The 24,027-nt window shown below is 31.1% G+C and overlaps 1 protein-coding gene across 2 annotated transcripts in view; it reads right to left on the bottom strand.

Moving 5' to 3' along the window:
- The window catches only part of LOC148283408 (facilitated trehalose transporter Tret1-like), a 64,533-nt gene that overhangs the window by 23,968 nt on the left and 16,538 nt on the right, over window positions 1-24,027 (bottom strand). The window contains exon 1 of one of the 2 annotated variants that reach the window (XM_088223552.1): window positions 20,589-20,966. The exons of the other annotated variant lie outside the window; for it this stretch is intronic. Coding sequence (XP_088079678.1) covers window positions 20,589-20,648 — 60 coding nt within the window. The 5' untranslated portion in view covers window positions 20,649-20,966. Of the gene's footprint in view, window positions 1-20,588; window positions 20,967-24,027 lie in introns of those variants that run through there. 2 annotated transcript variants of the gene reach the window in all.

Genomic DNA, 24,027 nt, shown 5'->3' with positions numbered 1-24,027 from the left:
GCAGATTTTCCGGGCAGCACAGGACAGGGAAACTTTTGCCAGGGTGATTGCCAACATTGGGGATACCTGACAGGGCACTAAGAGAAAAGGGAGAAGAATTAGAAAATAGGAATATGATTGTGGAAGAGCGGGGTTTGAACCTTTAACTTTTGGTCTGTAAGTCCACAACACTTGCCTCGGTATCATAATGGATTAAAATTGTTAATTATTTTTTAAATTTTGAAAATGAACTTAATGAACTAGTTTCTCTTATGGGAAGAACCAGAAGATATGTTAGTGCAGATTCGTGCAGGATAATATATAAAACCATTATAGTGCGTTACATAAATTATTGTAGTAGTATTTTGTTTTTGGCTTTTGAAGAGGAAAAAAATAAACTTGCTGTTCTGCAGAATAGGGCTATGAGAGTAATTTTGAGAAAGAATAAATACACTAGGATAAAGTTAATGCTGAAACAAACAACATTGATATATTTTAATATAATGTTTTTTGTACACAAAATGATTAATGGTTGTTCCTCAAAACAGTTGAATAGAAATATTTTTTCAGTGTGAACACGAATATGAAACTAGAATTAAAAATGAAGTAAGGCTGCCATTTCGTAAGACATCAAAGACACAGAACTCGTTGATGCACCGAGCTGTACAGTGTTTTTATAAGGAAATACCATTAGAAATAAGAGAAAAAAAATCGTATAAACGTAAGTTAAAAAAATATGTGTGCAGCAGATAAGTTAGCTCTTAAAAAGTAATTGTATTCGAGTTGGCTTTAAAGAAGTTTTTTTTTTAAGTGTACGTATATTATTTAGTTAAAAAATTAGTATATAATAAATAAATTAGTTTATTCAATAATTAGTTTATATTTGAATAATAATAAGATAAAAGTAAATATTAGAAAATTCACAAATTATGTTTGTACTATTTTCAAACTAATTTTTTTTTTATTAAAAAAATTCAGATGAATTATAATCGTATAAACACAAACTGTTAACAGCAATAAAATTGCCTTGTTTTATCACAATAAATAATGTTTTCTTTGGATATCTGAATAATTTATCTCACTTAATTTACATCAAACTATTACAGCCTCCGTGGTGTAGTGGTCAAGACGCTTGACTCACACGCGAAAGGTTCTGGGTACGATTCCCGGTGAGAACACAAATATTAAAATGAGATTTTTTTCAAGCCTGGGTGTTCTGTGATGTAATTCACCACTGCAATTGGGCCTCTTGGCCTGTTGTGGTGCAAAAATAAATAAATTACAGTAATATAAAATTGCTCACTACGTGATTATAGGAAAATAATATTAGTTTTAATAAATACGTGTTTACCCCAAACAAGCCTAATTATAGGCACAGAACACTTCTATTTGAATCACATATATTTCATTTTTGAGATCTCACCGGGAATCGAACTAGAAATCCTCGGTGTGTGAGGCAAGCATTTTAGCCAATGCACAATACGCCTATAGCGGGAAAGGGGGCGTCATGCTAATAAACAAATACAAATATAAAAAACTTACATTTTATATACGAGTTAAAAATATTGGATGTAAGACTTTATGAGCGCCCTTGAGGGGATTTTCACAAAAATGACGCTTTATAAATTATCCAAACATTAAACATTATTATAAATTAAGTGGGGTCAAAAGAACCCAACAAAATATAAACACTCGTTCAGCAACACAAATTAACGGTATTGTCCCATTTGTATTAACAGCTTTTGGTAAAAAGCAATATAATGTAATTGCTCCAAAAATATTTAATGATTTATTGCCAAATATAAAATATTCAAAATGTTTAACAAATTTTAAAATAAAAATGACTGCACATAATATGTTTATATTATAAATAGTGTAGCGAGAGATTTTTAAAAAAATATATGTAAATCGAAACACGTAGTACTTTATATAATTGGTACACATATTATTTATATTTGTATGTATTTCATTGCTTTATATTGTTTTTTATTATATATTATACTATATTATTTATGTTTAAGTAACATGTATTCTTGGCACATATATTTACTTTATATTTGAATAAAAACGATTTTTTATTTCTTACATTTGATTAGCTAGGCATTTATAATTAGGCAGTTTAATTAATTTTTATTTTTATGTTACTGTTTTATTAGTATAGGACTACTTATGCTCTAAAGATAAAAAATCTCCACCTTAGAACAGGCTGAGCCATGTTAGATAGACTATTATAAACAGAGAACACTCCGTTTTCATTTTACATTAATTAGTTTTACATAGATTCCCTGTTATTAAGTGTGTATATTAATTTCTTGCAATAAATTTATAAAATAAATAAAAAACATAACTGATGGCGGTAAAGATGACATTTAATTATATACTTCCATAAAAACATACCGGGCAAAACAACTTTAAGTGGATGCGACATACTGACAACAGGTAATTTCAGTAAACCTTGACAGATGAATCACAAACATAATATATTATCATTCGTGTACGATACCAACCATTTTCTTGAAAACCGTTTTTATGTCATTAATTTTATTATTGCGGGTGTATTTTCCAAACTTTTATTTCAATCAAAGCATTTTTTAAAACATTAATTTCATAGACAATATTTTGAGCTTATCAAAATGCGTGCAGGTAAGGACAGAAACAACAGATATAAAAAAATCAAAGAAATAAACGCATAATAATTAAAAATATACTAACATATTACAACAGAGATGAAGAAAATTTAAGAGAAGGTAATATAGAAGTCTAGGTATCTACGGGGCTTATGATCTGTCAATGGCTGGTTTAAGTGGCCACTTTCCACACTGTGTAACATTCACCATTCTGCTCATATTTAAACATCCTTCAATTCTTTCATCTGCGGCGGCCTCCGTGGTGTAGTCGTTAAAACGCTTGACTCACAAACGGAAGGTTCCGGGTTCGATTCCCGGTGAGAACACTAAAATTAAAATGTGATTTTTCTCAAGCCTGGGTGTTCTGTGATGTAATTCACCACTGTAATTGGGCCTCTTGGCCTGTTGAGTTGCAAAAAAAAATCTGTTGATGTTTGTGAAGTTAAAGAGCTGAAACCTTTATTTATGCGGGTGAGATTCATCTAATTGAATTATTTCACTTAGACCTAGACTGAGGATATTACCTTCTCTTAAATGTTCTTCATATCTGTTGTAATACGTTAATATAAACAGCTCCCCAAGGAGTTGAATCCAGTCTATGTCTATAAAAATATGGACAAACTCAAAATATTGTTAATTAATCCACCTGGTCCATGAAGAAGTACAGAAATTGAAAACATAACATTTTCAGGCGTTGCCTAGTATGTAGGTGAAATAATGCAATTAGATGAATCTCACCCGCATAAATAAAGGTTTCAGCTCTTTAACTTCACAAACATCAACAGATAAAAGAATTGAAGGAATATAGATGCTCAAGTATGAGCAGAATGGTGAATTTTACACAGCGTGTAAAGTGGCCACTTAAACCAGCCATTGACAGGTAATAAGCCCTGTTGATGCCTAGACTTCTATATTACTTTCTCTTAAATGTTCTTCATCTCTGTTGTAATATGTTAATATGAACAGCTCCCCAGGGAGTTGAATCCAGTCCTTTTCTACAAAAATTTGGACAAACTCTAAATATTGTTAAAAATATACTGTAAATATAATGAATGGCCACTTAAACCACCCAAAGACAGGTCTTAGGCCCATTATTCCCTTCTCCATCTCTGCTATAATATGTTACATTCATTTCCCTCAAATATCACATACTTCATTATGTATTGAAAAACACATTCTTCAATATTATTTAACTAAAAAACAGGTTTTTTAACGAAAACTACTTTTAATTTTACTTATACACCACATTGTATTTATTTTTTACTCAAACATTTCATTTTTACTTTCGTTTTACTAAAAAACGCATTTTTTTACTTGTTTACCAATTAATTACTAACCAAAAACTGTTATCTTCCTTTTACTTTACACGAAAACAACTATTTCTTTTTTTTTTACTTAAACACCATATTTTATCATTTTCTTACTCAAAAATCAAATTATTTTACTCGAAAATGGCATTTTTTAAATCATATATTACCAAAAACAGCATTTTTTACTTTATTTTTACGATGAAACCGTATTTTTAGTGTTTAATGATTTTTCCTCATAAAAATGAAGCCCTACAAAATAATTTACTATGACTGGGTATTCAAAATAAGCACGAAATCCACGGCATTGAACTTAAAACTAAGTCTGCTATTCGTAAGATTTATGTCAAGGAGTGTTTTTAAACAGAAAATAAATATTCATTACGTATAAAGATTTGTAGAAGGTACCTTGTACACACAATCAATGATAGAACAGTATGTTTCTTTCAAAAAGAAGATATTGCATACGGGTAGTGCTACGTAAAATTGTATTGGATGTTAGCATACGTTATGTCCGTTTTTTTCCAAATAAACTCTTGCGAGGTGTAACACGATTCTAAGATACAGGACTTCATATGTCTTTCTTATTTATTTAAATCAGGGGTTCTCAAACTTTTTGTACTCTAGAGCACATTCAAAAATATCGGTAGGGTGGCGGGCACCACCTATTTTCAATCGACAAACTCTTTCCATAACTTCTTATTTTCCCATAATGTATTTTCTTGTATTCATAATTTATTTATAAATAATGAACAAAAATATTTCAAAATAGTAAAATTATTATTCAAATTGCATACACACAGATAAATGTATTTACAACACGTAAACAGAAAACATAAATACAAAGAAAACATTTTATAAAAATAAAAAAAAAATATCAATATGTCAATGTGATATTTGGCATTGCATATCATTGGCCGGTGCTTTATAATTAGGAGAGTATGATAATAATCCTGTTTGCAAACAATCATAAAGATGCTCATCGGTGAGTCGAGATCTGTATCTTGATTTTATTAAGTTCATGTTTGAGGACAATGATTCGCATAAATATGTCGAACAGAAAAATGATTCAATTTTATATGCCGCTTTTTTCAAAAATGGGAACTTTTCTCTGTCCACTGTATTCACATTTTCAATTCATGTTTGTGAAAAAATTCTGTCTCTGTCGAATAGCAGCGGGCACGGGGTTGAGAACCTCTGATTTAATTGATGAAGTTGTATTTTTTGCAATCTTCAAATGGATATGAAAAAGGTGGCGCAAAAGTCATCACCCTATCGGAAGATGCCATAATTTTTGCAAATGGCGGCAAACGTCAGTTCTGCTTTGACATTTGTGAAGTAAGCAGATACAAAATACACGTCAACAAGACATGAATCGCTGTACTTCTCAAGAACGTAGAAAATCATTTCGATTTTCTGCGGAGTAATTTGTCAGTAGTGTGAGCGCAGCGTAAATTTAGCCGCATATTTCCCGGTCGTCCGACTCCAGCTGGCAAACACTACGGCGATTAGCCTGTCGCCTAGAAGAGTATAAGACAACAGAAGATACTGCCAGGTCTGGCCAGCCCCGGAGCAGCTGTTCTGCTGAGAATATCGTGGCTGTAGCTGAAGATGTCGCAGAGGACCCCGGAGTATCTACTAAACGACGTGCTACGCAATTGGGCATCAATTGGCGGTCTTTACAGATAATTTTGGTGAAAAACTTGAAGATATTCCCATAAAAAATGCAGGCAGTGCATCAGTTGTTAGCCATTGACCGCCAAGTGCGTGTAGCCTTCGCTCAAGTTATCCTCGAGATTCAATCTCGACCACGAGAAAGACAACTTTTTATTGAAAATCATCATGAGCGACGAGGCCCGTTTCCATCCCTGTGGATATGTGAATAAGCAGAATTATCGCTTCTAGGGCACTGAAAATTTTGCGTACAGCTCACGAAGAACCATTACATTAAAATAATATTCCTATTTATTTTTACAGTATTTTATCTTAGACCAGGGGCTCGATTATGATGGGAAGATAAAGACGTCATACCTTCACCCTGACGGTTTAGTTGAAAATAAATTCCCATTAGCGATTACAAAGATATACTATCGACCTCCCACCTTCAAGTTTTGGGTAGGTACATCGATATAAACAAGGGGAAGCGTGCGTCACGGTACACACATCTACGCTCTAAAATGACAAAGCTTCAGTATGACGTCATAATTGAAGATAAAAGTCTCTCGACCGACTACAAAGGTATACTACCGATACCCCCACCATCAAGTTTTGATGTAAGTACATCATTTTATACCGACAAGTCTAGAACCCCTCGATACGTTTATCTACGCATTGAAAGTGTAAAAAAATAAATTCCACCTGGCAATTTTTTCTTTATTTATGATTTATTAAAAAATTTAATCGTTTTGAGGTTGGCACTTTTTTTCTTAAAAGCCTATTAAAAATATGAAAGAGAAATAAGTAAGTTTTGAAATCGAATTAAATTTTGACATAACAGTCACTTTAATAAAAACGAACGCCTAGATGTGAAAATAATGTCGCTACGTTCTCTCCTATTAACAAATAAGAGTATCTACGCGTCAGACACAGATTACATGCGTCAGAAAGTTACCACTCAAAAAAAATATTTGGTAATTATATTTTTTCCATCTGTTTTACTATCTTTCCGAGTGTATGTATTGAGACGTTATAGGAGCCGGCTTTGTAGTCGATCGGTAGATACATACAGACGATCGTTAAGCGTACCGTCTCGGTGATTTCCAAAAGTCATGCAAAATTAATGTTCAAACGAGCATTTTTTAATCAAATTGGGATTTATTGGAGAGTATAATCGCTTTGAAGTGAGCACGCTTTATTACAGAAGCCTATTTAAAATATAAATGAGAACTATTTTAAATGTTAGTGACGTAAGGAACGCGGACTAATTGTTTGTGGTCATTCCATTGGCTTGTTTCGATCATATGATATCGATAAGACAAGTAGGTAGAACATACCGAGGTAAGATACAGATAGTACAGAAGTTAAGTATACCGTCTCGATATATACAGATAAAGATAGCGTTCATAATCGAGGCACAGGCATGCCCAAACCTTGGCTCGCGGACCACGTGTGGCCCAATTGAAGGCTTTGTGTTGCCCTTCCGAGGTTTTCAACTTTCATTTTGATTTTTGATTTTTGCTATTTAATTTGTGAAATTATAAAAGAAATACACCAATATTGACCATCGTTCAATGTAGGCACCTATTATATTGATATCGACGTTTAACATTTTGAATTCGCAACGTGGTGACAACAAGCTAGTGCTAGACTAAAACGAGCTTATAGACCCAGGGTGCTATTCTGAATCTTCTCGCGGAGGTACATGTGGTTAATTCGTGAATTTTTATTTCTTGCATACGCCCACACTTTGCTTCATATATGGCTACACTGATGATTAAACGTTAAATGACGTAAAATAACAATTTAATAATTCAAATTTTATAGTTTGGCATTATAAAACTGTTTGAAAAATTTAAATGGTTTGGTCAATTCGACATAATGAAAATCTAAACTATTACTCAATGGGAAAAAAGAAAAAGAGGGAAAAGGAAAGGAGGAGAGATTAAGGAAGAGAAGGGAGATGTTTCTTCAGACGTGATTTAAAGAGAGATAATGTAGTAACATCTTTAATGGTGGATGGGAGATGATTCCACAGTCGAGCCGCATATTACAACATTTAAAATTATTACAACAAAATTTATTACAGCAAAAATATTAACATATTACAACAGAAATTAATAATATTATAGAGAAGGTAGTAAGTTGTTTGTTTATTTTTCATATGAAAAGTTTTATTTTTATTAATTATTTTTTAATATTTATATGTAGGTATATAGACACCTACTATATTATTCAGCCTAGCGAATCCAGTTGCCTTAGACCTTAGTTGGCATTAACTGGAGTATATTTTTCGATTGCATTGAGAAGAGTTTTTTTATTTAAAACTTCATTGGTACAGGTCATTTATTCACTAACTAATTAACTTCCGTTCATTTTACATGGACGCGGGTAATCAATTGGCGAAGTAATGATTTCAATCAAATGACATTGATACCTAATGATAATTGAGTACCAACCTAACTAAGATTGAATAAAACATTTATTTATTGTCAACCCAATGTAACACTATAAAAAAAATTACCCACTGGCTTATTAAGTAAAGATATAAAGAAACTGAATGCTTTATCAAACTTCATTGTAAAGTAAGTAATATTATCTACAACTTGAACACTATATAATACAAATTCAAAAAGAATACACTGTATATATATGTATATATACATACACTATATCGTGGGTATACTGGCAAAAAACGTTAACACGAAAATATGCGAATTTGACTTAATGATACAGTTTTGTAAAGTTTTTAACGCTCTACAAAGTGGTAAAATACACTAATACCCGTATGTAGAGACAAACCTTAAGGTGAGGAAAGTACATTCTATTGTCTTTACCTTCGGGTTATTCTCTGCATTTGAAATTAGAATGTACTTTCCTCACCTTAAGTTTTGTCTCTGCATGCGGGTATAAGTCATATTTAATTTCATATATCTGTAGTTTTAAAAATAAATTTAAGGTTATATCGTATACGGGGTATTTTATTCGGGCTTAAAGCTTTAAATGACTCAATATTTACTTAATAAAAAAATAGGAGACGAAAAAATTAAAAACATGTTCTTAAATGAGAATTATTATATTTAAATTAGATATAAAAAAGTAAAATTGGAACGAAACTTTAATGCTTGAATTCTCAAAACAGGAATTTGAGAGTTAAAGTTTTTTGCCAGTATACCTACGATTTGTATCAGATTATGTATATATGTGTTCGTGCGTATATACATGTATGTGGGTATATGTGTATATATATATATATATATTTGTATGCATGTATACCAGGGGCGAATCATGTATATAAGTGATTATGTGCAGCTTACCATTACATTTGACTATCCATAATAATGTTTTACGGTGACTTTATTAACAGAAAAACCAACAAATAATTAATTTTTCTTATAAATCATTGCCACCATTCGTATGTTTCTTTAAATATGAATAAAAATAATAATAAAGTGCGCCCAGCTCCAGCAATGAGCCAAGGAACTAGTCGATTACTCCAGTTTATGTCTTCAAACAAATAAGTGTACTGTATTTTGAACATATTAAACCCAGTAGCGGGATTTTTCCCGAACTTGCAGATTACACAAATTCTTTGAAGATTCTCGATTTCGAAAACAGTATTTCAAACTTTATTTCTTAAGGACTATTTTTCTTTGAGATGATACTTTTAATATAATATGACTCGCAACACACGTGGCGCTCGACGCGGCCGTTTTTGGCATTATTCATTTCTAGAACAAATCTGCCAGTTGACATTTCAATCGTTAAAGGAATACTTAATACTGACTGAATAATAAACTTTTATATGAGTAATTTGTTAAATTAATAGATATTATAACTATACAATATAATATATCCCAAAGCTACGTAGTTTGAGTTGATTTAATAGATGGGAGTTTTGCATCACACAGAACCACATGAAAAATAACAATTTATAGTATATATAACATAATTATAATATGTACCTACTATGTAGGTAGAAGTAAATATTTTTTTTTTATAGCTTACCTGTAAATAAAATCACCGTTCGCCACTGATGTATATGTGTATGTGTATGTGTATGTATGCGTGTATTTGTATGTGTATGTGTATGTACATGGAGATATATAAATAAACGCATATGTTCGTCATGCCTTGGCACGGATTTTCTCCTACTATAGTCCTTAAAATATAGCTTGATTAGAACAGCTGTCAAACTAATGTCATTAGTAATGGGAAATTACTGATCACTGATCAAATCGATTTTTTTCAGTTTTTTTATGCAATCATGAAACTATGTTTCCGAAAATTTATATGAAAACGCAAAAATAAGCCTATTATAGGGTCAACAATGTTTGATTATGTCCAAATGCTTGCAGTGTGTAAAGTGGCCACTTAAACCAGCCAATGACAGGTCATAAGCCCTGTAAATGCCTAGACTTCCAAATTTCTTCTCGAAAACTTTTTCCCTCTCTGTTGAAATAAATCTAACTATTATAGGGTGTTTAAGACAATTATTCACCAAAAAATAAGCCATTTATACTTTTTTCATAAACAACATCAAATGAATTATTTTTTTATTCGATCAATTTACATTACAACTTGTCCTATCTCTAACGTTTTTGCAAAGTGATGTAATCTTGTAAAAACGTCGTTAATAATTAGATTTATTTTAGGTTTTTTTTTTGTTTTAAATCTAATTTTATGTATTTATTTTGATTAATGTGTCAAGCACGGTATAAAAAAAAAAATTAACACACCAGATACGAAAGATTTGTCGTGTGCAATATTAGACGCTCCTTAGACGTTACTACAAAGTTATTTCGTCACTTTTTCTGACAAATGTCATTCTAATCAAACTGTATTTTAAGGACTATAGGCATTACTCGAAACTATGTAAGCCTAATAAGAATAATTAACCAAAATAATATTTTCAAAAAATATTATTTTAAAATTTGAATAGGTAAAAATAAGACAGTAAAGTGGTTTTAAAAAAACTAACACAAAAATAATTAGAACATTTACGGTTATTTTTTACTCAAGTGTTTTCTGTAACTAGTAAATCAGACCGAGGGCAGCCAAAAAAATGACATAAATCAAATTAATCAAAATCCAATAATGAGAATATTGTGAATGTAAAATATGTTAGCGTAACTGAAGGTAGTAACAATTTATTATTAATTAGATGAGAAAGGTATGACCTTAAGCTAACGCAGCAGCGAACAGAGTTTTACCCTCATTTTCTGCATATTATGGAGGTATATTTCCTTCGCAAGTTTAAAGCTGTTTTGTAGTTCATGTAAAATATATGAAAAGGATTTTACAGATTTAACCTCAAGGAAATAAAAGATTTTTAGTTACATACAATGGGCAATTATCATGGATTTTTTTATTAGCTAATAAATTAATCTAAAAAATTGAAAGCCGATCGGTACAATTCTTTTTAAAATCTGTTAAGAAATAAGTGAGATATAAAGGATTAAATTCTAGTCATTTGAATGGTGCCAAAAACAAACTGTTTGTGACGTCATCCGATTGTTTTCATCAATGTCTATGGATTTTATAAAGTACTGTAGAAAGCTTTTTTTTTCTATGCGTCGTTTGTTTACATTTTCGGCGTCCTGTCACTTATCAAACGCTACGAGTTGTGATTTATAATTTTCATGATAAATTGATAATTCAATTTATCATTATCATAATAAATTAATATTTAGAAGAGCTTGAAAACCATAAAATAATAAAAGAAATTCAAGATGTGAGATTGAGATGTAATCCGTTTTCACTTTCATCTGTCAGTGCCTGGAACTGGAGTGTGGAATTGGTAAGGAGGGGGGAGCTTAAGATAATGTGCATAGACAACTCTCCTTATATATTTATCTGTGACCTGTGGCATTACCAACATTAAATGAATGCTTTTTTTTAAATTTTTTTATTATGTAAATAAAACACGAGTGATACTTTAATCCACAAATTTGGAATATCCAGTGACCGGTTTCATCGCTTTCGCGACATCTTCGAGACTGGTATCTTTATTAAAAAGTTAAATGTATTTATACAGAACAGAGGTGAGGATACATAATTCAAAGTTATATGTAAGTAAATTAAATAAAGTTATTTTTATCATAAGGATCATTATCGACAAATATTCTATGGGTTAACTAATGAATATTCTATGGGTTAACTAATGAGTTAACCCATAGAATATTTGTCGATAATGATCCTTAAGATAAAAATAACTTTATTTAATTTACTTACATATAACTTTGAATTATGTATCCTCACCTCTGTTCTGTATAAATACATTTAACTTTTTAATAAAGATACCAGTCTCGAAGATGTCGCGAAAGCGATGAAACCGGTCACTGGATATTCCAAATTTGTGGATTAAAGTATCACTCGTGTTTTATTTATATAATAAATTACAATGAACTTCCATCAAGAATTTTCACTTACAAACTTAAATGTTTTAAATGAATGCATTACTCGTGAACTTCTGTGACAAAATTTAATACCAACTGGAGAAACGATTGTTTTCGTAAGATCTTATTTTTGAAACGAAAATAATGAATGAAAATATTAATTATAAGGGTTTACATAAACACTAGGAGAATCTTTAAAAAATCTTTTATTTGTAGAGTAGGTTGAATCCGATATTCCTTCCGAGTGATAATACCCTATTGTCGTTTTTGTTGCAGTCGTTTCACAAATGAAATAAAGAATATTATGGAGTGAATTTAAAGGCGGGTGCAGAGAGGGGCGAGTGACGTGTTGCACGCCCTTATATATGTCCATTGGGCAATACGCGGATGGACAGCTTAACGTTCTCAGGGCCGCGATTATAAAGGCTATCTTTATCCGTACATACCGAGATGTTATACTGAACTTCTTTACTATCTCTATCTACATTGGTATGTTTTATTGACTTGTCAACTCTACATTATATAATCGAATCCAACCAATAGGACCCCAAAAATTTAGTCCGAGTTCCTTGTTTAATTAAAATTTTAGAAATTTCTCATTTATATTTTAAATATGCTTCTGTGATAAAAAGTGCCCACTTCAAAGCGTTTATAAACTTCAAGCAAAAAATGCTGGCTTTAACGTGATTTTTATGTGATTTTTGACAATTGACAAGACGGTATGCATAACGATCGTATGTATTTGTCTACCGAACGATTACAAAGTCGGCTCCTTTAACGTCTCGATACGTACACTCAGGAAAATAGTAAAAAAAATAGAAAAAATCTAATAATTAATTTATTTTTTTTATAGTGGCCACATTATACGCATATATATTCTTGCATGTTGATAGAGCAGAATCTAGCCACGCATCTAGGCGTTCATTTTTTGACACCAATCATTCACAATATTTTAAGTTTGTCCAATAGTTTGTAGATAAAAGACTGGATTTCACCCTAGGGGGAGTCATTAAGGTTAACAAACTACAACAGGGATGGAAAACATTTTAGAGAAGGGAAGGTCCAACAAGAAGTTTAAAAATGTGAAAATGGTTTTCAGACGTTGCCTAGTATGTGAAACAATTCGACCGATCGATGTTAATAGGGCAGAATCTAGCCACATTGTCTGTGCATCTAGGCATTTGATTTCAAAACTGACAGTTTTGTCAGAATTCAATTTGACTTCCAAATTGACTTATGTCTCTCTCATATTTTTGATACACTTTTAATAAAAAAAAGTGCCAACCTCAGAACGATAAAAAAATGTAATAATTCGTAATTAAAAGAAAAATTGTTAAGTAAGACAAAATTTTTGTAACTTTTAAAGCGTAGATATGCGTACTGAGGGGTACTAGACCCGTCGGTACATACCGATCTACCTACCTGAAAAAAGTAAAGGTGGGAGGGTCGGTAGTGTATCTTCGTAATCGATCGAGATAATTTTTCGTCATGGTGAAGGTATGACGTCATTAGCTTCCCATCATAATCGCGGCCCTGATCCCCACTTTATTAATTTATTCATCCAAGGGTATCATAAACCTTCATTACAAATTTGTCCAGGTGTAAAAAAACTCACATATTTCCTACCAATATCAGAATACATTTGACGCAACTAATCACTGTCGGCCATTTTGAAGTAATTAGTTCCAAAAATGACTCCTAGGGATTAGTTTTGCATAGAGCTGTCACCCGTTTGGTTGCGTAAAATTACTACTCCTTTACAAACATCATTATTATAATTATAATAGAGAGCAAGTTGTATTTTTATTTTTAAAATAGTTGTTTGGTTATAATGCGGGTTTTTTATTGATTTTTTTAATATATCGTACTGGAAATTTTTTTTTTATATATATCAATTACCCGACGGTACAAATCTGTACCTCAGAGGCAGACGGATACAAATCCAAACGTCAAATATTCAACACAAGCATATATAATCTACTTTCTCAAAGTGACTTCTAATAATTTATAACATTAATTTGTATATTCAGTATCTTAATACATTGGTTCATTCATTAAAAGACTTACATTTCTTTAAAATCAATGGGCATGATCAGAAAGTGGATACGAAAATCGAAATGTCATTTCATCAAATTCTGGATTTGCATCCGTCTGCCTCTGAGGTACAGAAATTTCGTACCACTATTTATTTTATTTTACGTCGGCCTCGTGGTGGAGTGGTCAGCACATTTGCCTACCGAGCAAGAGGTCTCAGGTTCGATTCCCGACATGATTGACACGAAATATTTATTTGAAAACTTGTTTTTCCACTAGAAAATTTCATAGCCTCTGAACTGGCACCGGAAACGTAGAACCATCTTACATTCATGAAATAAAAATGATCAAGATACACAGCGATTTGTATACAAATTTAGTGCCCTATGCATCATAAAGTGCGGAAAGGGAATTGCGATGATTTATTTTTAATTTGGATTTTTTTTAAAACAAGGAAATTATGTAATTGTTTTCAAACGATCAGTAACATAATTCGAAAAGAAAAAGTTCAAAAAATCTGCTAAATACGAGCATATTATGTTCAGATAACAAAAACTGAGTTTTCTTCAATTATAGTCAAAAGTATCAAAACTAATGATCTCGCAATAGGGAAGCACGCTAAAATGCACTAATTTTATTTCCTTTGGAGGATGAAGAATGAAGAGGCTGGCTTATCTTGCATTCACGGTATGCAAAGCACCATATTTCAAATACACCGAGTTTTATCATCATCATTAGCTTTTCGCACCTACTGACGCATAGGGCACTGCACTGTTAATAAACTGCGTATCTCGTTTTTATGTTACATGAAGGTAGATGATCAGTCTTATGATTCCGGTGCCTAAGTAAGTGTGGGGGGGGGGGGGGGGTAAATGCCAGTTGCCATGGTAACAGTGGCACATCAAGAACGTTTATATTTTGACAGCGAAGCGATAGAAGTCACAACGCAATGAATGTGTTAATATGAATAAATCTGTATCTGACTGATATTTTTTCTATGTCCAGGCGGATGAAAAATACAGTTCTGTGAGTGAAATAGAACAAAAAACCTGGACGCGTGTTTTCAACTCAATGGCTACTCTCAGGTAAAAATCCGAATAAGGAAATTGAATGAAGATAAACCCGCCTAGTTTTGCAGTGGTTGGCGCGTTTGCCTACCATTTTGTGCTCTTCGGTTTGATTCCACGGAGGGTGGACGAAAAATATTGATTTTAAAGGTTGTTTAAACTGCAATATTTCATTGTTTCTGGACTGACACTTGAAGTACTGGACTGATCTCCTGTATTTGGTTTATTAAATCAGTGCTCTATGCACCATTGGGGGTGGAAAGGAGAATGAAGATGATACATCACCATGAAGAATTTCCATGAAAAAGCAAATAAAGAAGTCGGGGCATTTTTAGGGCTTTTGACGAGTCATCGGGTAGTTAAACTAGCCACTTTACGCACCGTAACATGTACATTTTTTTATTTGTACACCTACATACTATAGTCGAATGGCTTGACACGAACCGACTTTGAAGTGCGTATGAGAGATGACATAATATTTATTATTTGTTAAGAGAAAGAATATTTAACAAATGAGTATAATGAATCAAGGAATTTAAAAACATAAACATTTACATCATGCATAACTCAAAAATACATTCCACTTGCTAAAACAATTGACCGGTTCGGCGTCATGTATATAAAATACGTCCGTATCAATACGGTAAGATTAATAATATGCATAATATTTATTTTTATATTTCCGTTATGATCGGCGGTCCCCGTGGCGTAATAGCTAAGACGCGTGCCTCACCCACGGAAGGTTCCAGGTTCGTTTCCAGGTGAGATCACAAAAAAATATTCTTACGACTTACCCAAACCGATAAAAAGTTATATTAGTCATTATTATCATTCCCTTTCCGCACCGAATGGTGCATAGAGCAATGCATTGGTCCCATTGATGATAGGTAATAAAGAACACACACGAGAGGTGGTATCATACATGATAAATATAGCGCAGGAAATTGATAAAATAAACCAAAGTAGGGAACAAAATGCCAAACACTCCTCTAGTGGAACGGAAGGCCTGTTGACTATTGCCGACAGGCCGGCTTCTCCTGAAGAGTTTTAAGTGGTTTCCTCTCCACGTGAGCAAATGCTGAGAAGTTCCTGATTAGCCCGCATTAATATATCCTTCCTGATCCCAATAGTTTAGATAAATTTTCAGATATTTGATTGCAGAAAAATCCACTTTTTGAAATATAAACGTTGTATATTATAAGCAAGGTAAATAATAAAGCAACTCCCATATAAAAAATATTTTTAAAAAATGCATTGGTACACCAATCGCAGTGTATCTTGATGATTATTGTTACATGAAATTAAGATGATCTGTCTTACGCTTCAGGTACTAATTCAGGGACTATAAAATATTTTAGCATGGAAACACGATTTAAAAAAAATATTTCATATCAACCATGTCGGAACCCGAGACCTCTTGCATGGTTGGCAATCTCTCTGACCATTACAAATTGATGACATTATATACCTAAATATACAAAGCTTACTTGCGCACAAAGAAGAAATAGAAATACTTTTGGAAAAGAATAAACCTAAAATTATGATATTTAGCGAAACCCACATCACGGAGAATATAGAAGACTGCGAAATTAGTTTTCCAAACTACAAAACTATACGCTGCAACTCACACAGTCGACACACGGGAGGAGTTATTATATTAATAAGAGATTTTATTGTATATAAAATAGTCACAAATGAACAACATGAGAAAATAGCTTGGAATTTGGCAATTCATATTAAAAAAGGGTTTACAAAGGGGCTTTTATCTGTACTATATAGATCACCAAGCACAAGTATAAGTGGATTTTTAACATATTTCGAAAGATGGTGCACAGAAAACATCAGAGAGAAGGAAGCTAATATTATAGTCGGTGATTTTAATATTAATATGCATAGTAATAATGATATTTATACCAAAAAGCTGACAGATATTATAAATGCAAGCGGAATGAAACAACTTGTCCAAGAATCTACAAGAGTAACTCAAACGTCAAAAACATTAATAGATCTGGTCATAACAAATGTATTTGAATTAAGAATAAATCTACTTGACACTCCAAAAATTACGGACCATACTATCATACAAATTTTGTTAAAGAAACTTAATACAGAGAAATCTACTATATCATATTCTAAAGTATACAGAAATTATAATCAATATGATGAGAAGGAACTTAAATATAAATTAGAACAGTGTAAATGGGATCAAATAACACAATTAGAATTTAATTTAAAAGTAGAAAAATTTATTGAAAATATAAAACTTTCTCTTGATAGCATTGTACCAATAAAACAAATAAAAATTAACAGTATACATAACAAATGGTACAATAATAAATTAAAAAATATGCAGTTCGAAAGGGACAGACTATATAAAATAGCAAAAATAACTCAAAATAATGAAGACTGGAATAAATTTAAATCGCAAAGAAACAAATACCTAATTGAATTAAAATGAATACTTTAAAACAAAAATTGAAGCTGAAAAGGAGAATCCAAAAAAAATGTGGAATACAATTAAATCATTGTTAAAAAGTAAAGAAAAACAAATAAATGAAAACATACAATTTCCTAATGGAATAGAGGGATCTAATATATCTAATAAATTTAACAAATATTTTATAAGAAGCGTGGAAGAGATAAATGAGAATATAGAACATATAAATTATAATTTTAACTTAGATGAAGAACAGGAAACCAAATTAACATTCAAAAAATTAACACAAAAAGATCTTTACGCAATAATTAAAACAATTAAATCAAAACCTAGTCCAGATGGAATTACAATTAAAATATTGGAAAAGACTCTACCCATCATAGGAAATTACTTATTGGATATTATAAATGAATCGTTATTGCATGGAGTCTTCCCGAAATCATGGAAAACATCATGTGTCATTCCAATAGCAAAAATAAAAAATTCAGTGAAGTGTGAAGAATACAGGCCCATAAACACCCTTCCAAAATATGAACAATTATTGGAATATATTGTAAAGAATGAGTTAGTTAATTTTTTGGAACAATGGGAAGTATTATGCAAAGAACAATGTGGATTTCGAACCAATCAATCTTGTGAAATGGCTATTAACTTGGTTTTAGAAGATTGGAAAGAGGAAACCGATAAGAACATGTTCGTAATTGCAGTTTTTTTGGATTTTAAAAGAGCCTTCGAAACAATAGACCGAGAAATAATTATTAAAAAATTGAAAAAAATAGGAATAAAAGGAAAAACTATAAAATGGTTTGAAGAGTACCTTGGCGATAGATACCAAATAACGAAGGTGAATGATGAAATTTCCGAGCCCCTCAAAATTTCATTGGGAGTACCACAAGGATCGGTTCTCGGACCGGTTTTGTTTATTATATACATAAATGATATTGTCGAAACATTAAAATATTCAAAAATAAGACTCTTTGCAGACGATGCCTTAATATATATATCGGGAGAAAATTATAAAACAATTATGGACAGACTAAATCATGATCTTAATAGTGTATCACTGTGGCTAAAAATTAATAAATTAAAATTAAATGTTAACAAAACTAAATATATGAATATAGGAAACAAAAGAATAGAAATTACACCATCAATTGTAATAGAAAATGAAAAACTTAATGAAGTCACTGAAATTAAATATTTAGGTGTAATGTTGGATTCAAAACTTACATTTCACCAAAACGCTAAGATGGTAATAAATAAGATTGCAAAAAAAATATCAATTTTGGGAAGGATCAGAAGATTTATTGATAAGGACTCCTGCAAAACTATTTACAAAGCAATTATTGAACCACACGTTAACTACTGTAGTAGCATTTTATTTTTATCAAACAAAGAAAACATAGATAAACTAACTGTATTACAAAATAAAGCCTTTAGAATCATTTTGAAAAAAAACAGATATACGAGGGTAAAGTCGATGGTAAATGAAATGAAATTATTAACATATAAACAAAGAATATTTTACAATACAATGATATTTGTTCATAAAATTATAAACTCTAATAAAAAAACAGAATTTTGGAAAAAAATTGATCGGAACCAGCATGAACACAATCACAATACTAGAGAAAAGAACAAAATTAGACTTCCATTTAGGAAAAAGGCAAAGTCACAAAATTCAATTTTATTTAAAGCAATTAAAAAGTATTACGAAATGAAAAAAAATATTTATGAAGAAAAAAACATATCAAAATTTAAAATAATGGTCAAGACATATGTGATAAACAATTTATAAATTAAATATATTTGTAATGTTATTATTAGAACACACATAACAATATGTATGATATGTGTGCCCTATTTTAAGATTTAAATAAATAAATAAATAAAAAATTACACCACGAAGGCGACAACCATATTATTATTATTATTTTATTCTTTTATTAATTCCGATATTAGTACCATGAATATATTGCGTGATATTTATTTATTTATGCTTTATTAAGTTACGAGTACTTCAAAACATTATAAGAACTAATGTAAATGTTGAATAACGTTTATTTTTTGACTAACTTGAAATATTTTTAGCCTTTCTATTTTCGTTTAAAAAACTAATGAATTCTGATGAAAAATTTAATTTGTTATGTACCAAAAGTGGAAGGGGTTAAAGTGGAAAGGAAAGAACGAAAGGAAAGTAATAAATCAAATAATCGAAAATTTGCGAAATAACATGAATGCTCATTTTATATTACTTTATCAATATGTGAATAATATAGCAGTATTAAGACTATCATCTGCACCCGATGGTGAATAGGGCACTACATTAGTGCACTAAATGCAGCGTACATTAATCACCTATTACATTAAGATTAGGTAATCAGCCTTAGGCTTCCTGTGCCAGTCCAGGAACATGAAATTATATGGTGTAAAATAAACTTTTCAATCAAAATTTCATTTCGATCTTCAGGAATCGAACCCGGGACCCCAAGCACAGTAGGCGAACGCGCCAACCACCAGCCTTAGGCTTCCTGTGCCAGTCCAGAAACATGAAATATGAAGGTGTAGAACTAACTTTTTAATCAAAATTTCATATCGATCTTCAGGAATCGAACCCGGGACCTCAAGCACTGTAGGCGAACGCGCCAACCACCAGCCTTAGGCTTCCTGTGCCAGTCCAGAAACATGTAATATTAAGGTGTAGAACTAACTTTTTAATCAAAATTTCATATCAATCTTCAGGAATCGAACCCGGGACCTCAAGCACTGTAGGCGAACGCGCCAACCACTACACCTGAGTGTAGCTATCAAGTCGAAACCATTCGTAGAAGAAATTGACAGATATTTCAAAAGAAATGTAGAATAATTTTAATATTGAAATCTAGGTATGCCTACACTATTAATGGCTTTACTTCTACATTTTCTCTCAAAATGGTCATTAAAGTTGAAAATAAGTTCAGCTTTTAATACACTCATGTAGTAATAGGTTCAATAGAAAATTAAAATATTAATTAAGTACTTAATATTAATCGGTAAATAAATTAAAATTACATTATTTTATAGCAGAACAAAACTCTACAAACCTGCGATAATATCCAACGTATCGGCCTTTTCCCCCGCGTTCCAACTTCTGGTACCGACATTTTCTTTTCGAAAAAAGTTCAAACATTCAAAATAATTCCAACTTTACAAACTTCGAACGCTCAGAAATAAACGGAATTTAAAAACTTCGAACGAAAATAATTCCAATTTTGAAAATGTTATGCATAAAAGAAAACAATTTTTTTTAAACTTCGAACGTTGAAAAAGAATTGATTTGAAAACGTTTCACGTTCGGAAAAGTGCCGATTTGCAGAGTCTATTGGCTAACTAACGCACGCAATTTCGACCCTTGCGGCAATGTTTCTTAAGATACATTATCTGTATCGGGAAATCACAAATGTCACAGCGCCGTCACGTCCGGCGTAACACTCCTCTGTATACAAACTAAAGTGCTATGGATTACTTAATAATATATATAATGTTATTACCTGTCGATACACAACTACTCTTTGTGGTAACCATGAGAAACTGCTACATGGAACATGTTACTTCATTTAATTTTACAATTAATTTAAGAAACTTGTTTTTTGTATCGGATTTAACTTTTAATTGTAATAAAAAAACCAAATATTTGTAGGAATAAATTTGTCTTTATTTCGTTTGAAAGGCTAAAAAATTACACTTCTTTTTAAAAATTATATCCGATAACTTAATATCCTCCACGACTAGAAGTTACGTAAGTCATAATATTTATTTGATTTCAATTATTTTTTGACAGTTCTTGATGGAATTCCATTAAAATATTTTTTTTTTTTATTTGTTTATTTTTCCATACATATATTATTTACATAGAAATATAATTACAAAAACACACTTTGGAAAAATACATCTTAAAATTAAGATATAACAAAATTGGAAAAAGTGCCCACAAAGACTTCGGCGTCTAATTGTAGGCCATTCCTTTTTTGAATTATTAAAAAGTTTATAGCACATAAATATGTTATGACATGACTATAAAAAGAAAAGAAAAGAAGAATAAAAGAAAAACCAAATTAACATATGCTGATATTACGAAAACATGATTTATTTGCAGTGTGCATTTTTTTTTTTTTTTTAAAGAATGTGTTCCTTCCATGCTAATCCAAGACCTCAAACCTTTTCGTAGACTTTTATTTGAGTTTTTGTATGTTTGAAGTAATCAAAAAAATATCTATAAAACACATAAAAACAACTTTGTTTTTAACCACTTATTTTTTCTACCGAGTGGTTAAAAACAAATTTGTTTTTATTTACTTCATTATAATAAATATCGACAAAGTTAGTGCTTCAAATATAAAATTTATATAAACATGTATTTGTTTTAATTTTTAGTGTGTTTCATGTTTTTTATATTATGTTTTCTTACGGTTTTGGATTGTATTAACTGATATTATGTATTGTCACAAAAATGTTTTCATTTTATCTACATCCAGAATGAGTTTTTTTACAACTCCTAGGAGTAATATATTTTTTTTGTTTTATTAATAATAACAAAATTTTTAAAAAGTGTGTTTATCATTTTGCTCATCCGTACGACATTAAGGCCGTGCGCGACCGTTACCTCTTTCAATTCAGGTAACAATGCTTTTTTTTATTCCCAAATCCCGAGATCGTAAAAACCCCGGGAATCGAGAAACCCTAGTTGCGATACAAATGTATATTATGTAAAAATACAGTTCCTTAGCTTCACTGGGTGCGGATAGAGGGACATGATTATGATCTTGTAATATTCTACCAAATTATTTATCAATTTTGACTTTTAAAATTACAGATTTTTCTTGAAGTGTGAGAGGGCTAATTAGCGCTAAGTAAACCCAACTTACTTATAAAATATTTTTTTCATTAAAAAACACATTAAACTTTCGCATTTTTTAAACTATTGTTCCATATTAGATATTTAACTATGGTTACCATATAGATAAGATCTTCTTGTAATTTTCGGTAGTAAAAATACACGCATTTATATTGTTTACTGTTAACTTTCATGGGATTTACTTTTAAATTAACATGTTTTATAGTAATTAAATATTTCACACTATAAAAAAACTGAATTTTTACATTCAAGAATAGAAACAGATATACAAGGACAAAAATCATTTCATCTAACAAGGAAGGAAGTAATTTACTCAAAAAGTATTATAAATACTAGAACTTGGTGAGTAAATATTAGCATTAATATTTTAGTAGTGCTCAGCGCCAAGTTTGGTTAAACAATGATTCTCAATATTTAAATATTTTTTTGTATGGTGTTTAGAATTTAGTCATCATTTTAATTTCGTTTAATTGATTTATCATTAACAACGCGTGAGACCCATTATGACGTATGCTGTGGAAGCGCGGGCTAACAATGACAGAGCTAATCAGAACTGCTGAAATGCGGATCTTAAGGTCCAGTACTGGAAAAACGCTCCGATACCGAATTTGTAATACTATGATTAGAGATACGTGCTAAAGAGAGGATATAGCTAATAAAATCCCATCTGGACAACGTCCGCCTAGAAGACCACCCGAGAGATAAAGGGACAAAGGGGAAATGATATTTATTTTTAATACATTTTTAAAGTAATAAAGGTCTATTAAAAACTGTCCAGTAAAAAAAAATATTTTTTGCCAATTATTAGTAGCATAAAAAATACTTTTAAATTTGTAATTTTGAGTTTCCGCGAAAACGGTGATTCCATTGGCCACGCCCCTAATACGTCACTATTCATGTTTATTTGTTCCTGCCATTGAAATTTGTGTAGAATAATTTCATGAATCTTGACGTCACAACAACAGAGGCCAAACACGTCGCGTTTTTCTACTAATATATTTTTAATTAAATTTCTTTTTTACATAAATGTAAGAAAATATTTCTCTACAATATCCATTTTGATTTTGAAAATACAGTTTATTATTCTAAATCTATTTCATATATTTTTATCGGTAATCGTAGTGTGTGATATTTCCCTATTGAATATAGTATGCACAAGGAAGCTAGCAACAGAAAAGTGAATAATCGAATTTACCCAACAGTTGGAATGTGTTTTAGTTTGTAATCGGTAAATAATGCAAACATTGTTTTTTTATAAAACAAAAAATAATTTAATTCTGCATTTGACCAGTTTTAGTTGTTTTAAAAGTCTGGCTGACCACACAACCTAAGATATGCATTTTGTAGAAAACAGACAGAACTAATATTGAATGACACCCCATTCAAGCTTTGAATGTATAAAGTGATATTCTGTATTAAAACATACGTATTTAACCAATTTTATTTATTTATGAGAACATGATTTACGGATTTACATTTAATCTTCCCATCAGGACAATAATTCTCCCATCAGCATCTATACCGTAAGATTTTTTTAGTGCTGTGGGTGTTTTCTGCGAATTGAAAAATGTCGTTTTTGCGATCAACACTATTTTCAGAAGGTGATGATTACAGTTTTTTGTATGAAA

The sequence above is a fragment of the Micrasema longulum genome, unplaced genomic scaffold (genome assembly GCF_059751315.1).
Source record: "Micrasema longulum isolate JH-2025_06_02 unplaced genomic scaffold, ASM5975131v1 h1tg000242l, whole genome shotgun sequence".
Lineage (NCBI taxonomy): Eukaryota > Metazoa > Arthropoda > Insecta > Trichoptera > Brachycentridae > Micrasema > Micrasema longulum.
The sequence above is the reverse complement of the archived record's forward strand: the minus strand, read 5'-3'. Positions and strand labels throughout refer to the sequence as shown.